Genomic DNA, 20846 nt, shown 5'->3' on the forward strand with positions numbered 1-20846 from the left:
TAATGTTTTTCAAAGCCATAAAGAAACATTGAGAGAACAGCCATCAGAGCACAGGCAAAGCTTTTTCCCGTCTTGATTCTTTGCATAAGACTGTTACCAAAGCCTTGGCTTCTAGCCATACATAGTTCTGTTCCCTTCCCTTGTTGCTGAGTGTTCAACAATTCTTCTCACCAGACCTGCCTTTCTATCTACAATTACTCTATAAAAGCTTCCACACAATCACACAGTTCTGATTCCGCACAGTGAGGGGTTACAGTCATGTCTTTGTTCATGGAGCTCTACACAGATATAATGGATATATCAAGATATGCATTTGGGGAATAGCTCAGGATATAAGGAACCTGATTAATATTTCCCCACTCCAAGACTAATCATGAGTCTTAAAGACTAAACTGGTTATCCCTTACAGTATTGTCTGAGCATAATTTAAGGAGTTGTTTTTTAATCTTTAAACCTGATAGGTGATTCTTGATTAATAAGCACAATTGAGCCCAACATTTCTTTTGCTAAACAAGGCAGTTGTTAAGTGAGTTTTGCCCCATATCACAACCTTTCTTGCCATAGTTGTTAAGTGAATCACTGCAGCTGTTACAGGTAGTACATAGTTGTTAAATGAATGGCTTCCTCAATGACGTTGCTTGTCAGAAGGCCCCAGAAAGTAATCACACAAGCCAGGATACAGCAACCATTATAAACACATACCAGTTGCCAAGTGTCTGGATTTTGATCCTGTGACCATGAGAGTGTTGCAAATATCGTAAGCGTGAAAAATGGTTATAAGTCACATTTTCCGTGCTGTTGTAACTTCAGACAGTCACTAAATGAATGGTTGCAAATTGAAGACTACCCAATATGAGAGACTGTTCATCTGAACTTGTCTGAAAGTGAAGGTCATCAGGAGAAATCTTATTAAATGTGTCTTCACTTTTTAAGAGTGATTTGTTGTACGCATAGAAAACGAGCTTATCAGCAATTTGTGGAATGCTCTCCACCGGACGGAATGCACTCCGCAGGAGGGAGCCAGGCTTTTCAGCCAAGCCTTTTCACTTGAGCTTAATTGTGTCTGCTATTTTTATGAGTTTTACTTACAGGATGAAAAATATATTTTTTTAAATCATTAAATAAAAAGGGATCACAGATGAGATTTTCATGGATTTAGAGCTGGAAGAGATATGAAGCCTAAAAACTTGTTCTGCTGTGTTTTTCCATTTAGACAGACGTAAAGTAAAAAATAAAGGAATCCTGATATCATCCCAGTGCTTGCAACATAACAGCAATTGCACAACAATCATTCCAGGAACAGAAAAACAATTCCTCCTAAAAGAGACTTCAAGCCTCTTAAGTAACTATAAATAAGAGGAGGGCCACAATATAGGTATCATTTTGTAAAGAAGCAACATTTCTACTGTGGTACAGTTGCACACTGGGAACCAGGATGGCTCAACTGTCAATATGGATTGGTAAGTCTCTGCTCTTGTCCTTTAATGTTAAGTTATGATCTCATATGCAGAATTTCCATGATTTGTACTGGCAGTTCAGATGACACTACAGTTTTGTGCTCGTGATGTGAACAAGACACAGATTAGATGAATAATCTTTTGAACATTGATAATGATATACTTTAAAGTTGCTGAAAGAAAATTTGTTGCCTGGGTGGAAAAATCCCATGAGGTTGTCCAGCTTAGGAAACCTGATATATCTTATTGATTTCAAATACTTGTATTAATTGAGGAACTTGCCTTTGGCCACAGAAGGGTGTGAACTAAGAATTATGATCATTGTTTTAGTTTTGCTAGAATTTAATTTTCTTCTCTTGGCTTTGTTTGTTTTGTATTAGGCACTGCTACGCTGATATTTCTTCAAAATGGTATGTCACTATTTCCTGTGTGGGTGGAGGCAGGGGGAGGCATGTGAAATCATTCCAAATTAAAAATGTCTTCTGTTAAGCTTTATTTGAATGAGAAAATATTACTTTCCCCATTCAAACATAATGAAGAAAGAAAAAGCAAAACTGGCTTATCTTAATGGAACTTTGGCTGCTAAACAGCACAGCCGAACAAATAATTTGAGAACCAGTTGAAGAGGGTTTTTGCCTGAACAATGTTTCATGTGAGCTACTTCTTAAAAAGCTGTGAAATAAGACCCCTGATTCTAAAGAGGAAAATGAAGCAACACTTCACTTCATTACATATCACTCCACTTGCAGATGACAGCAAGCATAAGCTCAGCAGATGACTTATGAAGAACCAATGTTGTCTCTTCGGGGTCTGCCAAAAGAGGCAACTGAAACAATGTGAAATAACTCAACAAAGCAAATTATGTCATTTCTGCTCCCCCCAAAATTGAATAGCACCCTTTTGCTGCACATTGTGTCTCATTAAGACATATTGCAATGCCTGGCATAGGCCTGTTCAATCAGTACCTAGGAATATAGGTGGTCCTTGCTTAACACGAAAGTGATTGCTTAACGATCACTGAATGAGTGATACTTATGACTAGTCATCATACTTATGTTCAGCTCACAATTATGACATTACAGCATTGTGTAATTGCCATTTGCAACCTTTGCCACTTCCTAAAAGTAAGAATGATTAAGGAAACTGGCAGGAGATTGCATATTTATTTGCTTGTTTGCTTATTTGTTTGTTTGATTGTTTATTCAGTTTCTGTCTTTGCCCATCTCAACCAATGGCTCTGGGTTAGAATTCTAAAACAATTAAAATAAATACGTATAACAGCCAAAATAATTAACTAATTAACAGTAAAGCCAAGACACGGGCTCCTTACCACAATCAGAACTTCAGGCTTGGATGCACAGCCACATTTTTAAAGCCTTATGAAAGGCCAGTATGGTTAGGACTATTCTAATTTCCAAGAGGAGAATATATTTCACAGAGCAAGGGCTACATCCAAAAAGTCTGTATTCTATTCCCCACCAGCCAGGATCTGCAACATATCCACTCTACTAGATCAAACGGGGAAGGTAAAGACTCCTGGAAAAAGGCTGTCCTTCAAGTAACCCAGATCCAAGCCATGTAGAGCTTTAAAAGCAGTACCTTGAATTGAACCCGATGTTCAAACTGGTGTTAAATATGCTGTACATCTGCCACAATTTACTACCCACGCAGTCACATTGGGCACCAATTGAAATTTCTGAATGCTCATAGAAAGCACACTGCAGTAATTAAAAGAGAGTTAAATGGGTGACAGTGAGCAGGACTTCCTGCTCCAGGAATGCAACTGATACACCAGTCCAAAGCATGCAAAGGCTGTCTTAGCAATGGCTGCCATCTGCTCTTGGAGCAGGTATTGTGAGTCTAGAAGTTCCCCCAGATTCTGTATTGGGTCTGTTTGGAGTAGTGCCAACCCATCCAGAACTAAAGATGGAAGAACCTTGTCTTCAGAGGGGTGAATGGTAACCACATGGCATCCTTGCTTAAAAATGGCAACCAGAAATTATGGCATTTCTGTTGCAAAATGGTATGCATGTGTGATGTGCTTTAGGCTGACTTGCTTAGCAGTGGAAATTTCAAGCATAATTGCCCTTGTTAAGTGAGTACTATCTGTAGGACCTGCCCACCCAACAATTCAAAATCATGCAAATGCGAGTAGATAAATAGGTACCATTTCAGTGGAAAGGTAACAGCGTTCCATGCACTGGGGTTTATAGTCATGTTGACCAAATGACCATGGAAATCTCTTTGATAATGCTGGTTCCCTCCGCTAAGAAACGGAGATGAGCACCACCCCCTAGAGTTGAAAACAACTGGAAAATGACCTTTACCTTTATCTTACCTGTATAACTGTTCATTCCTGTTTACAATTCATAACATTACAAGATTAACAGAAAATATATTTTACCATACATGTGTGATGTTCTTGGAATTATCTTAAGTGAGTGCATGCAAATGATAGTTCTAGCACACTCAACTCAGGGCAAGAGTGCAAACTTGGAAGAAGCAGGATAGTATAAGTAGACCTGACAATGTCTGCATTTTTTAGACTGAATACCTCATGCCTTTTGTTTAATGCAACTTATTTTGTTTTCTTTCTCTTTTTAACAGTTTCTGCCTTTAACTTGGTTTGTTACTTCACCAGCTGGTCCCAGTACAGGGAAGCCCCAGCGGGCTTTGTCACTGATGACATTGAACCAGATCTTTGTACACACCTCATTTATGCTTTTGCTAATATATCAGGCAATCAAATCACCACCTACGAGTGGAATGATGCTACTACCTATAACAACCTCAGGGGACTTAAAACTAGGTATGTACAGATGGGAGATCATATAATAACCAATGCACTCCAAAATACCATTAGTCACATCAGCTACTAACACTGAAGGGATGCTCAATTCATAGGATACTTGTTGACATAATACTCTTCTTAAACTTAAACTGAGAGACTTGATATCCGTGGTTTAATCTCACATCAGCATTTCTAATAGAATAACTGCTGCTGGGAGAAGCCGTTAATATCAGGGCAAGAGTATTCATGAAAGAAGACAATCCTCCACCTTGATCTTCATGTATCCATTCTTCACATTGATATTTATACCAGGAAGAAAAAGCTTCTTCCTGATGCCATAACTGTTTGAAAAGAAACAAGTGTTATAAGAATTATGGTAAAGGAAAAAAGATTGACTTCTTCCATGAATTGGTTCAACTGTTTGACTCTGCCAAGCAGTGGTTCTTTTTTCTTTTTCTCTTGTTACACATATTTCCATCACTTAAAAGTTGTCTTGACCATCACACTTTTCAATCTACAAAGGCACAATGACTTGAGTTCCATCAGGAAATCTACCCTTGGGATTTAATTTAAAAATGGAAGAGGAAATTTAAAAGTTTCATCCAGTAATCTATTCACTGGGTGGTTTACTAGACAGTGAATGGCATTTTTTCATAGATATATCTATGATATCCACAGCACAAACTACAAATATTATTGTAATGTTGCAATAAACATTCAATACTTGTAATCCAATGCTCCATTTTATGCATCTCCTCTTACTTTTCAAATCACTTGGCAACTTCTGCATCAAAAGTCATCTTAAGTTTTCACAGGATAATAGAAACAGTAACATTGATTAGGAGGGTTTTTCTAGAAAGAAAGAAAGTTCTCAATGAATAAACTTTTGCAAGTGAGAAGGACTTGGACTTTATCTTATAGAGGTTAAAAAGATTATAGTGGCTAATGAAGTAATTGTGAATCAAGCTGAATCAAGAAAAATGGAAGGATATAGAGACAAGTTCTACTTAATTCTTCCCTCCTATTATTTTTCAACTTAGTATTTTATTAATAATAGTAAAATTTAATGGAATATCATAAGAAATATAAAATGGGGTGCAGTAATTATATTTTTAAGGAGTGTCTGAATGTCTTGACCAATGTCAGTTTCTCTTTTTTGAAAAATGTTAAAGGTACATAAGTTGCACTGAAGTGTGTGACAGAATGGGCATTTATTTACCTACACTATTCATAAAATTCCTCAGTTGCTTCTAGCAGTTAGATAATTTTAGTTCAAAGGTAGGCATTGTAAGCCAGAATCTAGAATTTTGAAAGTATATTATGGGTGATTGCATAAAATGATTATCATGGTGAACATTCGCTAGCAGGCAATCAGGTTTGTTTCTTTCTTTTTAGATCTCTTCATGCCTACAGGGATATTATAATATATGCACCTTTCTTTTGTCTTGTTTCTTTTTTTTAACACAAATGTGCAGTGCCAAGTAAAGCAATAGATTACAATTACTGCTCTCTTTTCTGCTGAAGGGGTCTTTGTTGAGCATAGGAGCATCTGTAAGAAAAGATGATGAAAGAATCAGTGCTTTTTGTGTTGCAGAAATGAAAATATGGACAATTATATTGAGTATAACTGAGCATTTACATTTACTTTTTCAGGAATCCCAACCTGAAGATTCTTCTGTCTGTTGGTGGAGCTAATTTAGGCTCTAGACCGTAAGTATAGAACTGTCAGTTTATTTGTTTGTTTGACCTCCAAACCAGAGGTAGCTAAACTGTTGACTGAGTTATTTCAAATGAGATTTCCATGATAACTGCAGCACAATGGGAAAGAGGTACCAATTCCAACTCTGATCAGGGGTCTTATAACAGAGTCATCTTGTAAGGAAGACAGGCCGCATTGAAATTTAATGAAATAAATAAATACATAAATATATACCGTGTTTCTCATATAATAAGGCCGGGTCTTATTTTTTTTTTGAGCCCCGAAAAATGGCTAGGTCATCTTTTCGGGGGTGACTTAATTCCCCCCCCTTGCATCTTCAGGCCGGCGGGCGGCGACAGCTTAGATGTTGACCTCGGCGTTGGTGGGGCACTTCGTATTGGGGTCAACGCAGGCAGCACCATATCCGGGTGTGCAACAAAAGTACTTCCTAACGGCAACCGCCCCCACCATTCCCCCCATTTTGCATGTTTTAAAATAGGCCTTAATTTTGGGGGAGGGGCTTAATTTCATTTCATGCCTATAAAACATGCTGGGACTTCCTATTGGGGGAGGCCATACTGTTGGAGAAACAGGGTAGTTTGGTCATTATTTAGCTTCTCCTCATAGTGAGCTGATCCCTTAAAATTAACTATTTTTTCCTGCTAAAGGCTGCACTTGAAAAATCATAACCTATATCTGTCTTCCTCATCTCCCTAGTCTCCACTTGTTCACATATAGAGAATACTTTCCCAAGGTGATGTCTAAATGTGCCGGAACTGCAACTGTGATACATACATGCATACATACATACATACATACATACATACACACACACACACATATGTTTGTATACACACAGCCTGACATAAATTGAGTTTTACTTATACTGAATCATTTGCAAAGGGTATATCTATTTAGATTCTCAGTCATCCAGGTCATGATTGTCTCAAAAGCACTTTTCAAAAGGCATCTGTGCTTTCTTTATTTTTCCTTAAAGAAAAACATCATCCAGTCAGAAAACATCCCCATCCAGTCAGAACTGGTGAAGCTTCTTGAATGAGAAGTGAAATGTCTTCAAGAAAAAAATGAAGAAAGTCCAATTGCCTTTTGAAAAAGCATGTTTGAGAGAGGTTGGCAAAGAGTAACTTTGAACTGAAGCCATCTTGTGCTGTGTAGCAGGTCACCACTTTTCTACAGCTTTAAAAAGCTAGACAGAAAGTGAAAAGGGAGAGGAAGGGTTATAGACCTTTGTATCTCTGCAGAATTTAATAGACAAAGTGTTTGTGTATCAAATTGAATTCTGAATCTTTAGAATTCAAGTCCTTTGACACTTTTTAATGATGATGATGATGATGTCCAGCTTTTAAATTCTCTTTCCACTAATACCAATCATACTATGGAAGCTTTGAGGGGTTTGGGGATGTAATAGTGGAAGAGAACTGACAACTTAAATTTTAGTTTTGAAAAGATAGTGATTTTATTAGTCAGTAAAAAGCCAGCTTGCAAGTACAATTTGTTTTGAGTGTAGTTGTTTCTGTTACTGCTTATTTATTTCATTTATATAGCTGTCCATCTCAGCAAATGACTCTGGGAAGCTTGCAATATTAGAAAGCATGTTGCACATCTCTTAAAATGTCTCAATTATATTCCTTTTAAAAAATGTTCTTTTTAAAATCTGATTGTCTCTCTCTCCCATTTATAACAGCTTTCAGAATATAAATACTTCTCCAGCCACACGCTCAGAATTTGTAGCATCTGTGATCAGCTTTCTTCGGAGCAATAATTTTGATGGTCTTGATATTTCTTGGCATAGGCCAAGCCAGAATGATAAAAGGAATTTGGTTAAGCTGGTTCAGGTACATGTATATTAAATCGTCTTTTTGTAAATTGTAAAAGGATATGACTTTCCTTCCTCTATGCATATTAGAAATTTGTACAATCATTTCATTCCACCAGAACACTGCCTCAGTTATTCAAATATACTGATTATCCTTATGAGGACAGTTTCCTCCCATGTTTGTCTCTCTACTTTCTGATTTTGATTTTTTTCCTCAATCAAATTGTTAAGTTTGAGCAATGAGAGGCTGAACCAGAGCATGAGTGCAACAGTACTTTATTTTACAAATAAAGGGCTGACCGTGCTTGCCAAGCCTGGAACTGGCTCGCAGCAATCAGCAACCAGTTGGACCCCGCAGCCTGCTTTTATAGCTGGCTGCTGGGGGAGAACCAACCAATGGGAATGGGGAATATCGCCCACACAAAGTGAGTGGACCTGAGTGAGAACTCCTTGAGTCCTCAGGACATAACACCCCTTCCCCCAGATGCGAACACGCATAGTCCTTGAGGTAGATGGGGGTTTGTGTTGGCGCCCGGAGCGGCGCAACTCGGGAACATTGTCTGACTGTTCGGTATCAGTCTGTGACGGTTGAGCTGGCATAGTGTCGCCAACACTCTCTCTGGACTGGCATCCTCGGAAACCACCGGGTTGGTTTCTGGGGTCGAGCTCGTGGGTTGAATCCGGTTGGTCAACTCTCTGGGTGCTGTTGTCCGAGTTTGGGCTGACCGGAACGACGCTGGCGCAGACTGGTCACTGGGTGCGGTGTGGCTGGGTGGCGGATGAGGCGGTTCCCCTTCGACTGGAGACTCCGGATTCTTGTTTGCAAGGTTGCTGAGGCGCCTTCTGAGTTGGTCTATGTCTCCTCCAGACGCGACCATCCTCCAGCCTGACTCTATACGATCTCGGCCCGGTGACGGCGATGACCTCGCCCGGAATCCAAAGTGGGTCCCCAGCGAAATTCCTTGCGAATATCGGCTCCTGTAACATAAAATGTCTAACCCCAAGTGGAAGCGAGGGGAGAGTCAGGGCAGTATTGTGGGTGCAGTCTATCTAATACAGTCCTCAGGCGCCGGCCCATCAGAAGTTCCGCTGGGGACTTATTGGTGACTGCACAGGGGGTTGAGTGCTGGCTCATCAGGAACCGTGAGAGCTTGTGGTGCCAGTCATCTCTGCCAAACCTAGCGAGGGCCTCTTTGGTGGTCCTGACGGCCCTTTCAGCCAACCCATTACTCGCAGGGTGAAATGGGGCTGTGAAAATGTGGCGAATGCCTAGGTTGGCTGCAAAACGGCTGAATTCTACTGATGCGAACTGTGGGCCATTATCGGAGACCAAGGAATCGGGTAGTCCATGTGTAACGAACAGGCGCGTTAACACGTTGGTGATTGCTAGTGTGGTGGTCGTGGATAGCTGTGCCACGTCTATCCATTTGGAATAAGCGTCCACGACCACTAGGAACATCTTTCCATGCACGGGCCGGCCAGATCGATATGGATTCTAGACCAAGGGCGCTGGCGCTCCCATCTGGTAGGGGTGGCGATGGGGGAGCAGGACGGGATTCCTGGCAAATGCTGCAGGAACTTACCCAATTGACAATGTCCTCGTCTAGACCCGGCCACCACACGTAGCTGCGTGCCACGCCTTCATTCTCACAATGCCGGAGTGTCCTCGTGCAACGCCTCCAGGACTCGGGTACGCAGCGAGGTCGGAATGACCACTCGAGTGCCCCACAGTAGACAACCCTGCAAACTGGACAGCTCCTGCATGCGAGTCTTAAAGGGTGTGAATTTGTTATCAACATTGCCTCCCGGCCACCCCTCCTCACCCAGTCGAGCACCTGGGCGAGCGTTTGGTCTTCCTTGGTTTTGGCGGCGATGTCAAGGGCGGTGATGGGCAGGTCCAACTGGGTGATTTCAAAAATGGCATTGACAGGAGCTGGGTCTTCAGCCGGAGCGGGTAAGGGGCAGCGACTGAGCGCGTCAGCGTGGGATAGAGTTTTGCCCGGGCGGTGGATAAGTTTGTATGAGTAGGCCGCTAGGAAAAGTGTCCACCTTGTCATCCGAGGGGAGAGGACTTGAGGTGTCTGCTTGTCGCCGCCAGTAGGCCCAGGAGGGGCTTATGGTCGGTGACCAGTTCAAGAAGTGGCCAAAAGGAATTCGTGAAACTTTTTCACGGCTGCAACAGCTGCTAGGGCTTCCTTGTCTATTTGGCTGTAATTTCGCTCCGTGGCCGAGAGCGTCCTGGAGAAAAAGGCGATGGGGGCCTCGGCGCCATTGGCGAGTCGGTGACTAAGGACCGCCCCAATTCCAAAAGGGATGCGCGTCTGCTGCCAGTACTAAAGGAAGGTTGGGGTCGGTGGATGAGCACTGCCTCTGGACGTAAGTAGTGATTTGACGGCGTTAAACGCCTGGTCTTCTTTGTGCCCCCAGTGCCACGGTGACTTTTTGTCTAGTAATCTGTGTAGGGTTCGGCTACTGAGGCTTTATGGGGCAAAAAGGATGCATAAAAGTTTAGGAGCCCAAGAAAGCTTGTAGCTCCGTTTTGGAGGTCGGTGTGGGAGCTTCGTGGATTGCCCTGACCTTGGACTCCAGGGGGTGAATGCCAGAGGCGTCAATTTTATAACCCAGAAAGTCCACCTGTCTAGTGGCAATGGCGCATTTTTCTTTTTTTAACTTGAGGCCATGCTGTCTGAACCTCTCTAACACTGCTCGCACTCTCTGGAAGAGTTGGGGTCTGTCCCTGGCCGAGACCAAGATGTCGTCAAGTAGGGTACTACACCAGGGAGGCCCTGTAAAATCCGCCCATGAGGGATTGAAAAATACCCGGGCAACACTTACGCCAAATTGGAGACGCTTGCATCGGAAGGCACCCCTGTGAGTGGCGATGGTCTGAAGTTCGCTGTTTGGTTATCAACAGGGAACTGTTGATATGCTTGAGACATGTCCAATTTAGCAAAAATACTGCCCGGTTCGAATGTGTGCAATAAGTGCTGAATGACGGGCACGGGTAGGCGCTAACTTGTAAATATTTATTGATTGTTGTCTTGTAGTCCGAGCAAATTCTCAGGCTACCATCTTTTTTGAGGGGTGTGACAATGGGCGTCTCCCACTTGGCGAAATCTGTTGGCTCAATGACCCCTTGTTTTAGTAGTTTATCCAATTCAGCGTCTAGTTTTGGTCGAATAGCAAATGGAACTCTACGTGGTTTTAATCTGATTGGGACTGCCTGGGGTCAACGGTGAACGAGATGGGGGTTCCATTATAACACCCCAGCTCCTCGCTGAACACATCTGCGTAGTCAGCGAATAAGGAGTCAGTGTCTGAGGTTGAGACAGCATGGACTCCTGTTAACCCTAGGCCGAGGTAGGGAAACCAATCGAGCCCCAATAAGGTGGGTAGATTGCCGTTAACTACCACTAGAGGTAGGTGGCCTTTAAAAGCTCTAAAACTGACAAAGAACTTGCCTCTGCCGATCACGGGAATGGCCTTCCCTGGTAGTCCTTCAGACCGAACTGGCATCTCTGAAGCCGGGTAGTAGATAGGCTGGGGTGGAGTCTCTTGAGGGTGTTCCACGAGATTATTGAGAGCGCTGACCCTGTGTCCACCTCCATGTGGCACGGTTTACCTTCTAGGGAAACGGAGAGAGAAATTTTACTAACAGTGTGGCAAGTACGCCTGGCAAGGCGGTGCGTGCGACAGTTTAATACTTTCCTCTGTGGTCCCGAGTGCGAGGACGGGGGTCTGTGTGCAACGCTTTGGGGGCTTGGCAGACTCTCGCAATGTGCCCCTCTTATGGCAGTTGTTGCAAACGGCTCCTTTAAACTTGCAGGTGGCCCTTTGATGTGATCCCCACAGGCTAGGCACAGCGTGATGTGCTTGGGTGGACGGTGTATTCTTGTTTGGCCCCTACCTGTGACCGTCTGTCATTGGTGAGGCGATGGACATCGTTCTCATCATTGTGGGCTTCCTCCACTTCCACTTCTTCGGAATGGACTGGGAACGATGCTAGCTTGGCACTTGGGCCCTGAATTTCGGTGGCTGAGTTCGTTGCTAGCTCGGCTGCTAGGGCCTCCTCTACCGCTTGCAAGGTTGAGGTCTTTTTGGCTAGCAGTCGCCTCTGTAGGTTGAGATCCTTGACCCCACAAACTAATTGATCGAGGAGCATGTCCTCCAGGTATGTTCCAAACCCGCAGTGCAGGGCTGCTGTTCTGAGGGCGGCCATATATTGATTGATGGTCTCCTTACTTGATTGCTTCCTCATACGGAACGTGAACCTCCTGGCGATTTGTGAAGGCCTGGGAGCGTAGTGGTTAGTGAGGATCTCAAGCAACCGGACCACGGAACGTTTTTCAATTCTCTCGGCGCCACGAGTGCTGCGGCGGTATCATAAACAGTGGCTCCAGTAGATTAGGAAATAGGATTTTTTCCGATGCTCTCCCGCATCTGCCAGGCCGACCGCATCGATGTAATGATTGAAACGGTTCTTATACGATTCCCACTTCTCTTCGTCTGGTTTAAACGCTGGGAATACTGGGTTGGAACTCATGGTGCTGGAACGGCTGGGCTACCTGCGGAAAAAATCTCTCTGGGACTACGAGCGCTCGTGAGTTACTAGTGATATCAGCTCTGGAGAGGTTTTTGCTACCCTCTCTTCTCTCTCTGGGTTACCACGTTGGCTGCTAGCCGTTGGAGGTGTCTTGATTCGCGCCAAAAAAAGTGGGCGTTAGTGACTCTCTACAGCCTGTGCTGTGATTTCTACTGGCTCGAAATTCAAATGACACCCGTTTGAATTTCGCGCCAAATGCAGAGCGGCTGCGGCTCGCAGCGCTTCACTTTCCCGTAGCGGGGCTAACAAGCTGCTACAGACGCTTCTAACTATTTGACTCAGACCGCTTTCTCTGGCTGCGGATCTGCGTTTGCTCTTTTTGATCGCTCGTTTTGTTAGCTGACCGCTCTCTCTGGCTGCGGATCAGCGTTTCCTTATCGCCAGCCGATCGCTCTCTCTGGGCTGCGGATCAGTGGCTAGTGACTCAGCGGTTGCAAGGTGCATCTGGTAGCCATCCCACCTCGTCGCCAGTGTTAAGTTTGAGCAATGAGAGGCTGAACCAGAGCATGAGTGCAACAGTACTTTATTTTACAAATAAAGGGCTGACCGTGCTTGCCAAGCCTGGAACTGGCTCGCAGCAATCAGCAACCAGTTGGACCCCGCAGCCTGCTTTTATAGCTGGCTGCTGGGGAGAACCAACCAATGGGAATGGGGGAATATCGCCCACACAAAGTGAGTGGACCTGAGTGAGAACTCCTTGAGTCCTCAGGACATAACACAAATGATAAAGATTTTCTTCAGAAGCTCACCATTTCCTGAATCATTCAAATTCACAAACTTTTTGAAGTGCTACTCCTTTTCTTTACAATAAATCAATTCCCTCAAATTTTACTTCAATTATACTTCTCCCAATCTTCACCTGTAGTACTTTACAGCTCAAGTGATCATTCTCTGGCTTCCAAAGAATTTATGTTCTGTAGACTTTTAGAAGAAGTGTGTGTGTGTGTGTGTGTGTGTGTGTGTGTGTGTGTGTGTGTGTGTGTGTGTGTAGGAGGGGGGAAGGAGCAAACAATTTTTAAGCCAGTTCTTTTGCTGTGGAGTTCAGTAGTTCCAGGATTCATTCATGCTTTGATGCACTGGGACAGGGATCTGCAGACAACACAGCCTATTGTAGTAAATTAAAAAAAAGTTGAAAATACTTGCAATACTAGATTCTTGCTGCTTTTCTACTGTATATAATTTAAGAACTTGCAAGTTAAATCTTTTTACCATTTATTAAATCACAATAATGATTTCAATTGATGTCATTTAGGACCTGAATGTAGCATTCCGCTATGAGGCCCAGAGGAATCCAAAGAGGCAAAATCTCATATTGAGTGTGGCAGTACCAGCTGGAAAAGAAGCTATTGATAATGGCTTTGATATCCCAAATATTGCTAGGCAAGTATTCTTATTATCATGACTTATAAAATACATACAGATATGAACATATATTGATGAGCTATCCCAAATGAACATTTCTAATTTATTATTTTTTCATACTTGTCTAGTTTAAAAGTTTCTGATAAATTTGTTTTATCGCTGAAAACATCGCTTAAAAAAATGGAAAAAAACGCAAATTAAATACAAGTAGTCCTCAAGTTATGACCACAATTGAGCCCAAAATTTCTGTTGCTAAGTAAAACATTTGTTAAGTGAATTTTGCCCCATTTTACAATCTTTCTTGCCACAGTTGTTAAGTGAATCACTGCAGTTATTAAATTAGTAACACAGTTGTTAAGTGAATCTGGTTTGCCCATTGACTTGCTTGTAAGAAGGTGGCCAGCACACTGCAACTGTCATAAATATGAGTTGGTTGCCAAGCATCCAAATTTTGATGCTGTAACTATGGGGATCCTACAAACGGTTGTGTGAAAAATGGTCATAAGCCACTTTTTTCAGTACTGTCGTAACTTTGAATGGTCACTAAATGAACTGCTGTAAGTTGAGGTCTACCTTGAGTGGATCAAACCATTTCAAGACATGTGCAAGGAGAATAAACAATTTATTTACATTACTTGCACAACTTTCTTTAAAGTTATTTAAAACGGTGTTAAGGTTTTAATTAAAATTCACATTCCAGAAATGTATGATTTCATCTCTAACTGTATTCATAAAAGTTAATTAAGCGTGCTACACTCAGAATTCCTATTAAAATTCAATGTGAGCTAATGGCTTTGTTCACAATCTTTACAAATACTTAAAGTTTATTAAATTATTGAATTGAATTTTAATTCAAAATTATAGGCCCATATCCCTTTTAAATGTTGATTATAAAATATTTATGTCCATAATGGCAGAAAGATTGAAAAAAACCCTTAATCAGATCATTCATAGAGATCAAAACGGATTCTTACCGAATAGACCAATAATAATAATACCAGAATGGTATTGAATATAATAGAATATTATGAAGCAAACCCAGGAAAACAATTGGCAATGGTCCTCCTCAATGCGCAAAAGGCATTTGACAATGTTAATTGGCAGTTCATAATACAATTAAAAAGTATGCAATTTGGCAATAAATTTATTAAATTGATTTTGACAATTTATACGACACAGATGGCCAGTGTAATAATGAACGGTGACAGAACAGAAACATTCAAGATTAACAAGGGAGTAAGGCAGGGATGCCCACTGTCACCCCTTTTCTTTATTCTTACCTTAGAAAACTTATTGGAAGACATTAGGAAAAATGTAGAAATCAAAGGGGCTTTAATTAAAAAGGAGCATTATAAGGTACAGGCATTTGCCAATGATGTAGTATTTTTGGGGAAGATCCAGAGGATACGGAAGTAAAATTAATAAAGGAAATAGAGGAATTTGGCAAGGTCACAGGCCTTAAGATAAATAAAAACAAAACAAAATTATTGACTAAAAATTTAAAAGATAAGCAAAAAAAAGAATTAGAAGGAAAATTGGGAATGCAAAGCGTGAAAAAGGTAAAATATTTAGGCATTTGGTTAACAGCAAGATGCTCTTCAATCTAAAAAGATAACTATGACAAATTAATAATACAAATAAAAAAAGAATTAGAAATTATAGCTATCATTACTGAGGAAAATTGCAGCAATTAAAATATCAATCCTACCAAAAATGCTATCTCTTTTTCAAACTGTACCAAGAAGATTGGATAAAACCTTTTTTAGAGAATTAGATTGAATAATAAGTAAATTTGTTTGGGATGGGAAAAAAGCTAGGATGAAAATGAAATTGTTACAGGATAAAAGAGAAAGGGTGACCCTGTTGGGAAGTGTATCATCAGGCTGCGGCTATGGTATGGATTAAAGATTGGATCAACCTGGAAAATAGAAGAGTATTGTCGATAGAGGGTCAAGACTTGCAGAGAGGGTGGCATAGTTTCCTATGGGATGGGAAATGTAAACAGCATACATATTTTCAGAGACACATGATTAGAGATTCATTAATTCAGATATGGAACAAGATTAAAAAGAATCATTATACTAAAATACCAAACTGGCTGTCAACTATGGAAACACAAAGCTACCCAAATGCAATGGATCTGGGAAAAAAGAGGAATTACAAAGACCTATTAGACACTCATGGAAGATTAAAAACAAGACAAGAATTACAGCAACAAAATATAAAGATAGATTGGTGGCCATACATGCAAATTCAGGCAAGATATCATAAGGACGAAGAACAATTTGGTTTCTGCATGGAAAAGCATCAATTAGATAAAATTCTCCAAGAAATGGAAAATAAAATAATTATCAAGAATATATAACTTTCTACTAGATTTTAAAATGGAAGAGCAGGTGGTCAAAAAGACGATGGTGGCATGGGCGAAAAATATAGATCTGGAAAATTGGGAGAGAATGTGGGGATCAAATTACAAACTAATTACATCCAGAGCATACAAGGAAAATCAATACAAAATGTTCTACAGATGGCACCTTCCTCCCGCTAGATTGGCAAAAAAGTTTAACTCAGACTCAAATTGTTGGAAATGTGGAAAAGAAAAAGGCACTTATTTTCATACCTGGTGGACATGCCAGGAAGTGAAAAAATATTGGAATACAATTAGACAATGGATAGAAGAAATCACGAATCAGAAAATTGAATTTAATCCGGAACGTTTTTATTTTAAATGTTTTAAATGCAATAAAAAGTTTTAAATGCAATAAAACAGATAGATATGTTACATATATTAACAGCTTCAAGGATTTCATACGCACAACTCTGGCAGGAAAAAAGGGTTCCACTGGAAGGCATGGTTATAAAAAAAATAATAGACTGTATAGAGATGGACAGGCTAACGATGAAAATAAAAGACAGAGAAGATTCAATTTATTATAGGGCCTGGGATGCCTGGGATGAGTGGTTTAGAAATAAAAAGATAATAAAATGGCAATTAGGAAAAGACTGAGGGAATATGTAAATATGTAAATATACCATGGAGAAAATTGAGATGTAAAGATAAAAGATATTGATTCATAGTAAGAGTAAGATGCAATGGTAAAGGAATAAGTAAATACATATACTGACAAATGTGAGGAGATGCAAAAGATGTCTTGATGTTGATAACAATGTATAAAGTTTTATTTTATGTTTTTAAAATTTGGAGACTTAATAAAATTTATTTTTAAAAAAGTTTATTAAATTATTATTCATTTTCCCTATAGATTTGCAGATTTGCTTAATGTCATGACCTTTGATTTTCATGGTTACTGGCCAGATCATAGTCACACTTATACTGGCCACGGAAGTCCCCTTAGGAAGAGCAGAGTTGACAAAGGAGCTGCATCCGCTTATAATGTTGTAAGTTATCTAATTGTGAACTTTTTCAAGTAGGTTTGAAATACTATATTTGACTTTGACCCTAATTGATGACCCCTGATCATCATGAATACTTACATCTTCTTTTTCAGGACTACGCTGTGAGATATTTGAAGACCAAAGGTGCCCCTGATGGGAAAATCATTATGGGAATTCCTACCTATGGACGAACTTTCACTCTTTCTTCTGCACAGACTGGGGTTGGAGCTCCCGCCTCTGGCCCTGGGCTAGCTGGCACATTCACAAAAATAGCAGGAACCCTGGCATATTATGAGGTAAAAATCATTTTAGTGGTTTTCCTACTTGCACCTAAGCATGATATCATGGCAACATACTTTTTCTGCTGTATCCCCTTCATCTCCTTTCCAGTCTATGAATGAGGCAAGTTTAGGTTGTTCTTAGCATAACTAATGATTGACCTAGTATTTTAACTTTAATAATTGCCCTTATTTTAAAGCCATTTAAGAATTGCTTCAAGATATGTAAAATCTGTTAGGCTTTGTCATCTGTAACCTGGGAGGGAAATCAAGTGACTTGAAACAGAGGCAAGATTGACAATTGGGAGAGCGGATTTCATTCTTTTATAGTTTTATCTTTCAGTCAATATCCTATATATGTACACACACAGAGTACATACCTACCCTATTTCTAGTATATTCATGTTGAAGAAAGTTAGCACCCACCCCCGTCCTAGAAGAATGAAATATTTTAGGAAATATTAAAAAGGCAGAATATTATATATCCCTGGATGAGAAAAGGAGAAACATGCTCTTGGAAAGCAGCCCCCACCTTTGACTGAGCCATCTTATCTACAAGACAAACGGCCTTCAGCTCCAGGGTGATAGGATTAGCCCTCACTCAAGATCTAAATCAGGACAAAAACATAATAGGAATTGCCCAACACCCTTTCAGAACACAACCCAGAAACATTCAACTAAACTTGGGACATAGACAGCCTATAAGGTTAGCTGGAGTCCACCTGGAACTGAACCCAGATGGACATTTCTTCCAACAATGTGAAAGATCAATAGGAATCCCACAAGATTATAGTGCACAGTACTGTATTTAATCCTATCACTATGCTTGTCCTGTTTTTTATAGTCCCTCCATGCTGAGGATAAACTTAGACAGCAAGGCGCATTTTATATTTGTGTAATTTTCCATTTTGATTACAACACTGAATTCCACTGAGAAAAGAAACTGTTACGGAGAAACAATTTGAGAACTGCTTCCAAATTAAAGGAAGCAAAGATGGGAACATTAAAAGGGACAGATATCAAAAGAGGATGCTTGATAATTCTTGTAATCTTTTGCATTAAGACTGTACATGAAGAGGAAATCCTCATCTAGTTAGACCAAAAGAAGGAAAAACCAGATCTCAGGCTATATGATGTTTAGGAAGCACGAATATTGTGTTTTATGTTGCAACAAGAAACAGCCAGCTGGAATTCCAAAAAAAACACTTTGAGCCAATCGGCTGCTAAAAAGACAGCTCTTAAAAAAACACAGGAAAGGTTGGATTAATATGTACATTTTAAGAGTCCTTTTGCACATGGTTGTTCGTGTACTAGGACACTCATTTCCTTCCAATTGTGGACTGTTTTAGGACATGCTAGTTCTCAGAATCATGTTCCATTGCCTTAAGTTGCTAACATTATTGGATTCATTGACAATTAAAGAATGATTAGACATTCCCAAAATAGTATCAATAAAACCTGAATAATTAAAACAAGGGTGCTTCCTCAGAGAAGACCATTTCTTCTGTACATGCATCTCTGTACATACATCTCCTATAGATGGAACGTAAAATGCTCCTCCACTGATTATTTTAATATGGATGTTGATCAATATGGAATCAGACTTTTTCAACTATTTAGGCCCTAGAATTAGAAGAATTAGAAGAAAGTGCAAATAACTAAACAGAGATTGGTAATAGATTGGCAGCCAAATTAACTATTTCAAAGGTATATAATGATAACAACTACATAGATCAATCAGAAATAGTATAGACTTCTGTACTTATTGAAGCTTCCAAACCACTTTTAAATACTATCTCAGACATTTAAAAAAAAATTACAGCGATCCAGTTGGAATAATCTGTGAATGGTAATGCTGACCAGTCTTTCTTATCAATAGCAACAAAAAAACCTACAGATGATGATGACATATCGTCTGAAACTGGTAGACAGTGTCTAATTATTTAAGATCACCTGAGTATATGACAACAGCATCAATGGTGACACTCATCCATTATAGTACAAGCTGAATATAAGGGAGCATATCTCACATATAATATACCAATTTTCCAGATCTGGAGATATCAATGCATTTTATCTCCATCAGCAATCCAAAGCATTTGCTAAAATGACAAATACAGGTAGAAAAAAAGATGCTCCAGATGTAGATAACAGTCATTCCTAACTTCAAAAGAGAGCCAGACAATTTATTGACATCACAATATTTATCCTTTCTAATTTATTACTGACAGGTTTGTAGTTTTAATCATGGTGCCACAAAAGAAAAGATTGAAGAGCAAGATGTCCCCTATTCCTATAAAGGGAACCAATGGGTGGGCTACGAAGATGAAACAAGTGTTCAAATTAAGGCAAGTATTGTATGATGATTATTTATTACTTAAGTACCAATGGTGGTGATACAAATAGTGTGCAACAAGGTTGAAAAGAACTACTTCATTTGCTCAAAAAAGAAGGCAAAAATGTTGTAGAAAAATCTCACTTCTATGCAATAGGGCAATTTTAGGCACACTTTCCTGGATTGGGAGACCCTGTACTCATTCACTCATGCTCTGGTCATCCACTGCAATATGCTCTACATAGAGCAACTACCTCAAAGAATATTTGGAAACTACAACTGGCATAGAATGCAAAAGCATGGACCATTCTAGGCGCCCCTCGAATGGCCCATAATACCATGAGCCTAATAATGTTATCTGCTTGAATGCTATTTCCTGATCTTCTAGTGACTGATATACAAACAAATTCAAATTTGGGAAACAATAAGCTCTTTTGAAGATTTGAGACAAAGTGAAGATTGATACACTTCTGTGTGTGGTTTGTGAGATAAGAAGTTCCTGTAAGTTCATATTTGTTACAGAGTGGATATTGTGTTTGGGATTTTATTTCATTCCTTTCCCTCTCCCTCCTTTAGGTTCAGTATGCAAAAAACAACAATCTGGGAGGTGTTATGGTTTGGTCACTTGATCAAGATGATTTTTCAGGTACCTTCTGCAAGAATGGCAATTATCCACTACTTGCTGCTATTAAAAATGAACTAAATAAATAAGAACATGTATTTGCAACAAAAAAAAAAGCCCCAATTTTAAATAGCAATAGAATCTTACAGGTTAAGTCAAATTTTGGCTTTCTCTTAGGGATTAAAAATAAATTCTGACTTCTAAGTACTATACATGCTTAAAGTAGCATTACAAATAACTAGTTATTAGTTTTGTATTATTTCACTTCCTATTATGTATTATGTATTTCCATTTTTTTAATTATTTCTGCAGGCCGTATGTGTTCTTTTGACATTATACCTAGGCTTTCATTATATAAATAAATAGTTGATCTTGATTATACTGTATTAAAAATGTTCATACGGTTCATTAAATGTGCTATCACAAAAAAAAGTAATACTTTCAATAAAAGATTTGCCTCCCTTTA

General features: G+C 39.9%; 1 protein-coding gene across 1 annotated transcript; it reads left to right on the forward strand.

Annotated features, from left to right (window-relative positions):
- The first annotated feature begins 993 nt into the window (after positions 1 to 993).
- LOC113446133 (chitinase-3-like protein 1) lies at positions 994 to 20846 on the forward strand. The gene is made up of 10 exons (XM_026715627.2): positions 994 to 1460; positions 1838 to 1867; positions 4065 to 4266; positions 5902 to 5958; positions 7653 to 7803; positions 13640 to 13767; positions 17013 to 17148; positions 17259 to 17441; positions 19655 to 19771; positions 20335 to 20846. The coding sequence occupies exons 1-10, from the start codon at positions 1436 to 1438 to the stop codon at positions 20467 to 20469; spliced, it is 1164 nt and encodes a 387-aa protein (XP_026571412.1). The 5' UTR covers positions 994 to 1435; the 3' UTR covers positions 20470 to 20846.

The sequence above is a fragment of the Pseudonaja textilis genome, chromosome 3, assembly GCF_049901715.1.
Source record: "Pseudonaja textilis isolate UNSWEBS1 chromosome 3, rPseTex1.2, whole genome shotgun sequence".
Lineage (NCBI taxonomy): Eukaryota > Metazoa > Chordata > Lepidosauria > Squamata > Elapidae > Pseudonaja > Pseudonaja textilis.

Bases quoted from the DNA above. Each gene is read 5' to 3' on its own strand.
- LOC113446133 (XM_026715627.2), top strand. From the start codon at position 1,436: ATGGCTCAACTGTCAATATGGATTG. The intron at 1,461-1,837 runs GTAAGTCTCTGC...GTTTTGTATTAG, and splicing joins TCAACTGTCAATATGGATTG to GCACTGCTACGCTGATATTT. The intron at 17,149-17,258 runs GTAAGTTATCTA...CTTCTTTTTCAG, and splicing joins CTGCATCCGCTTATAATGTT to GACTACGCTGTGAGATATTT.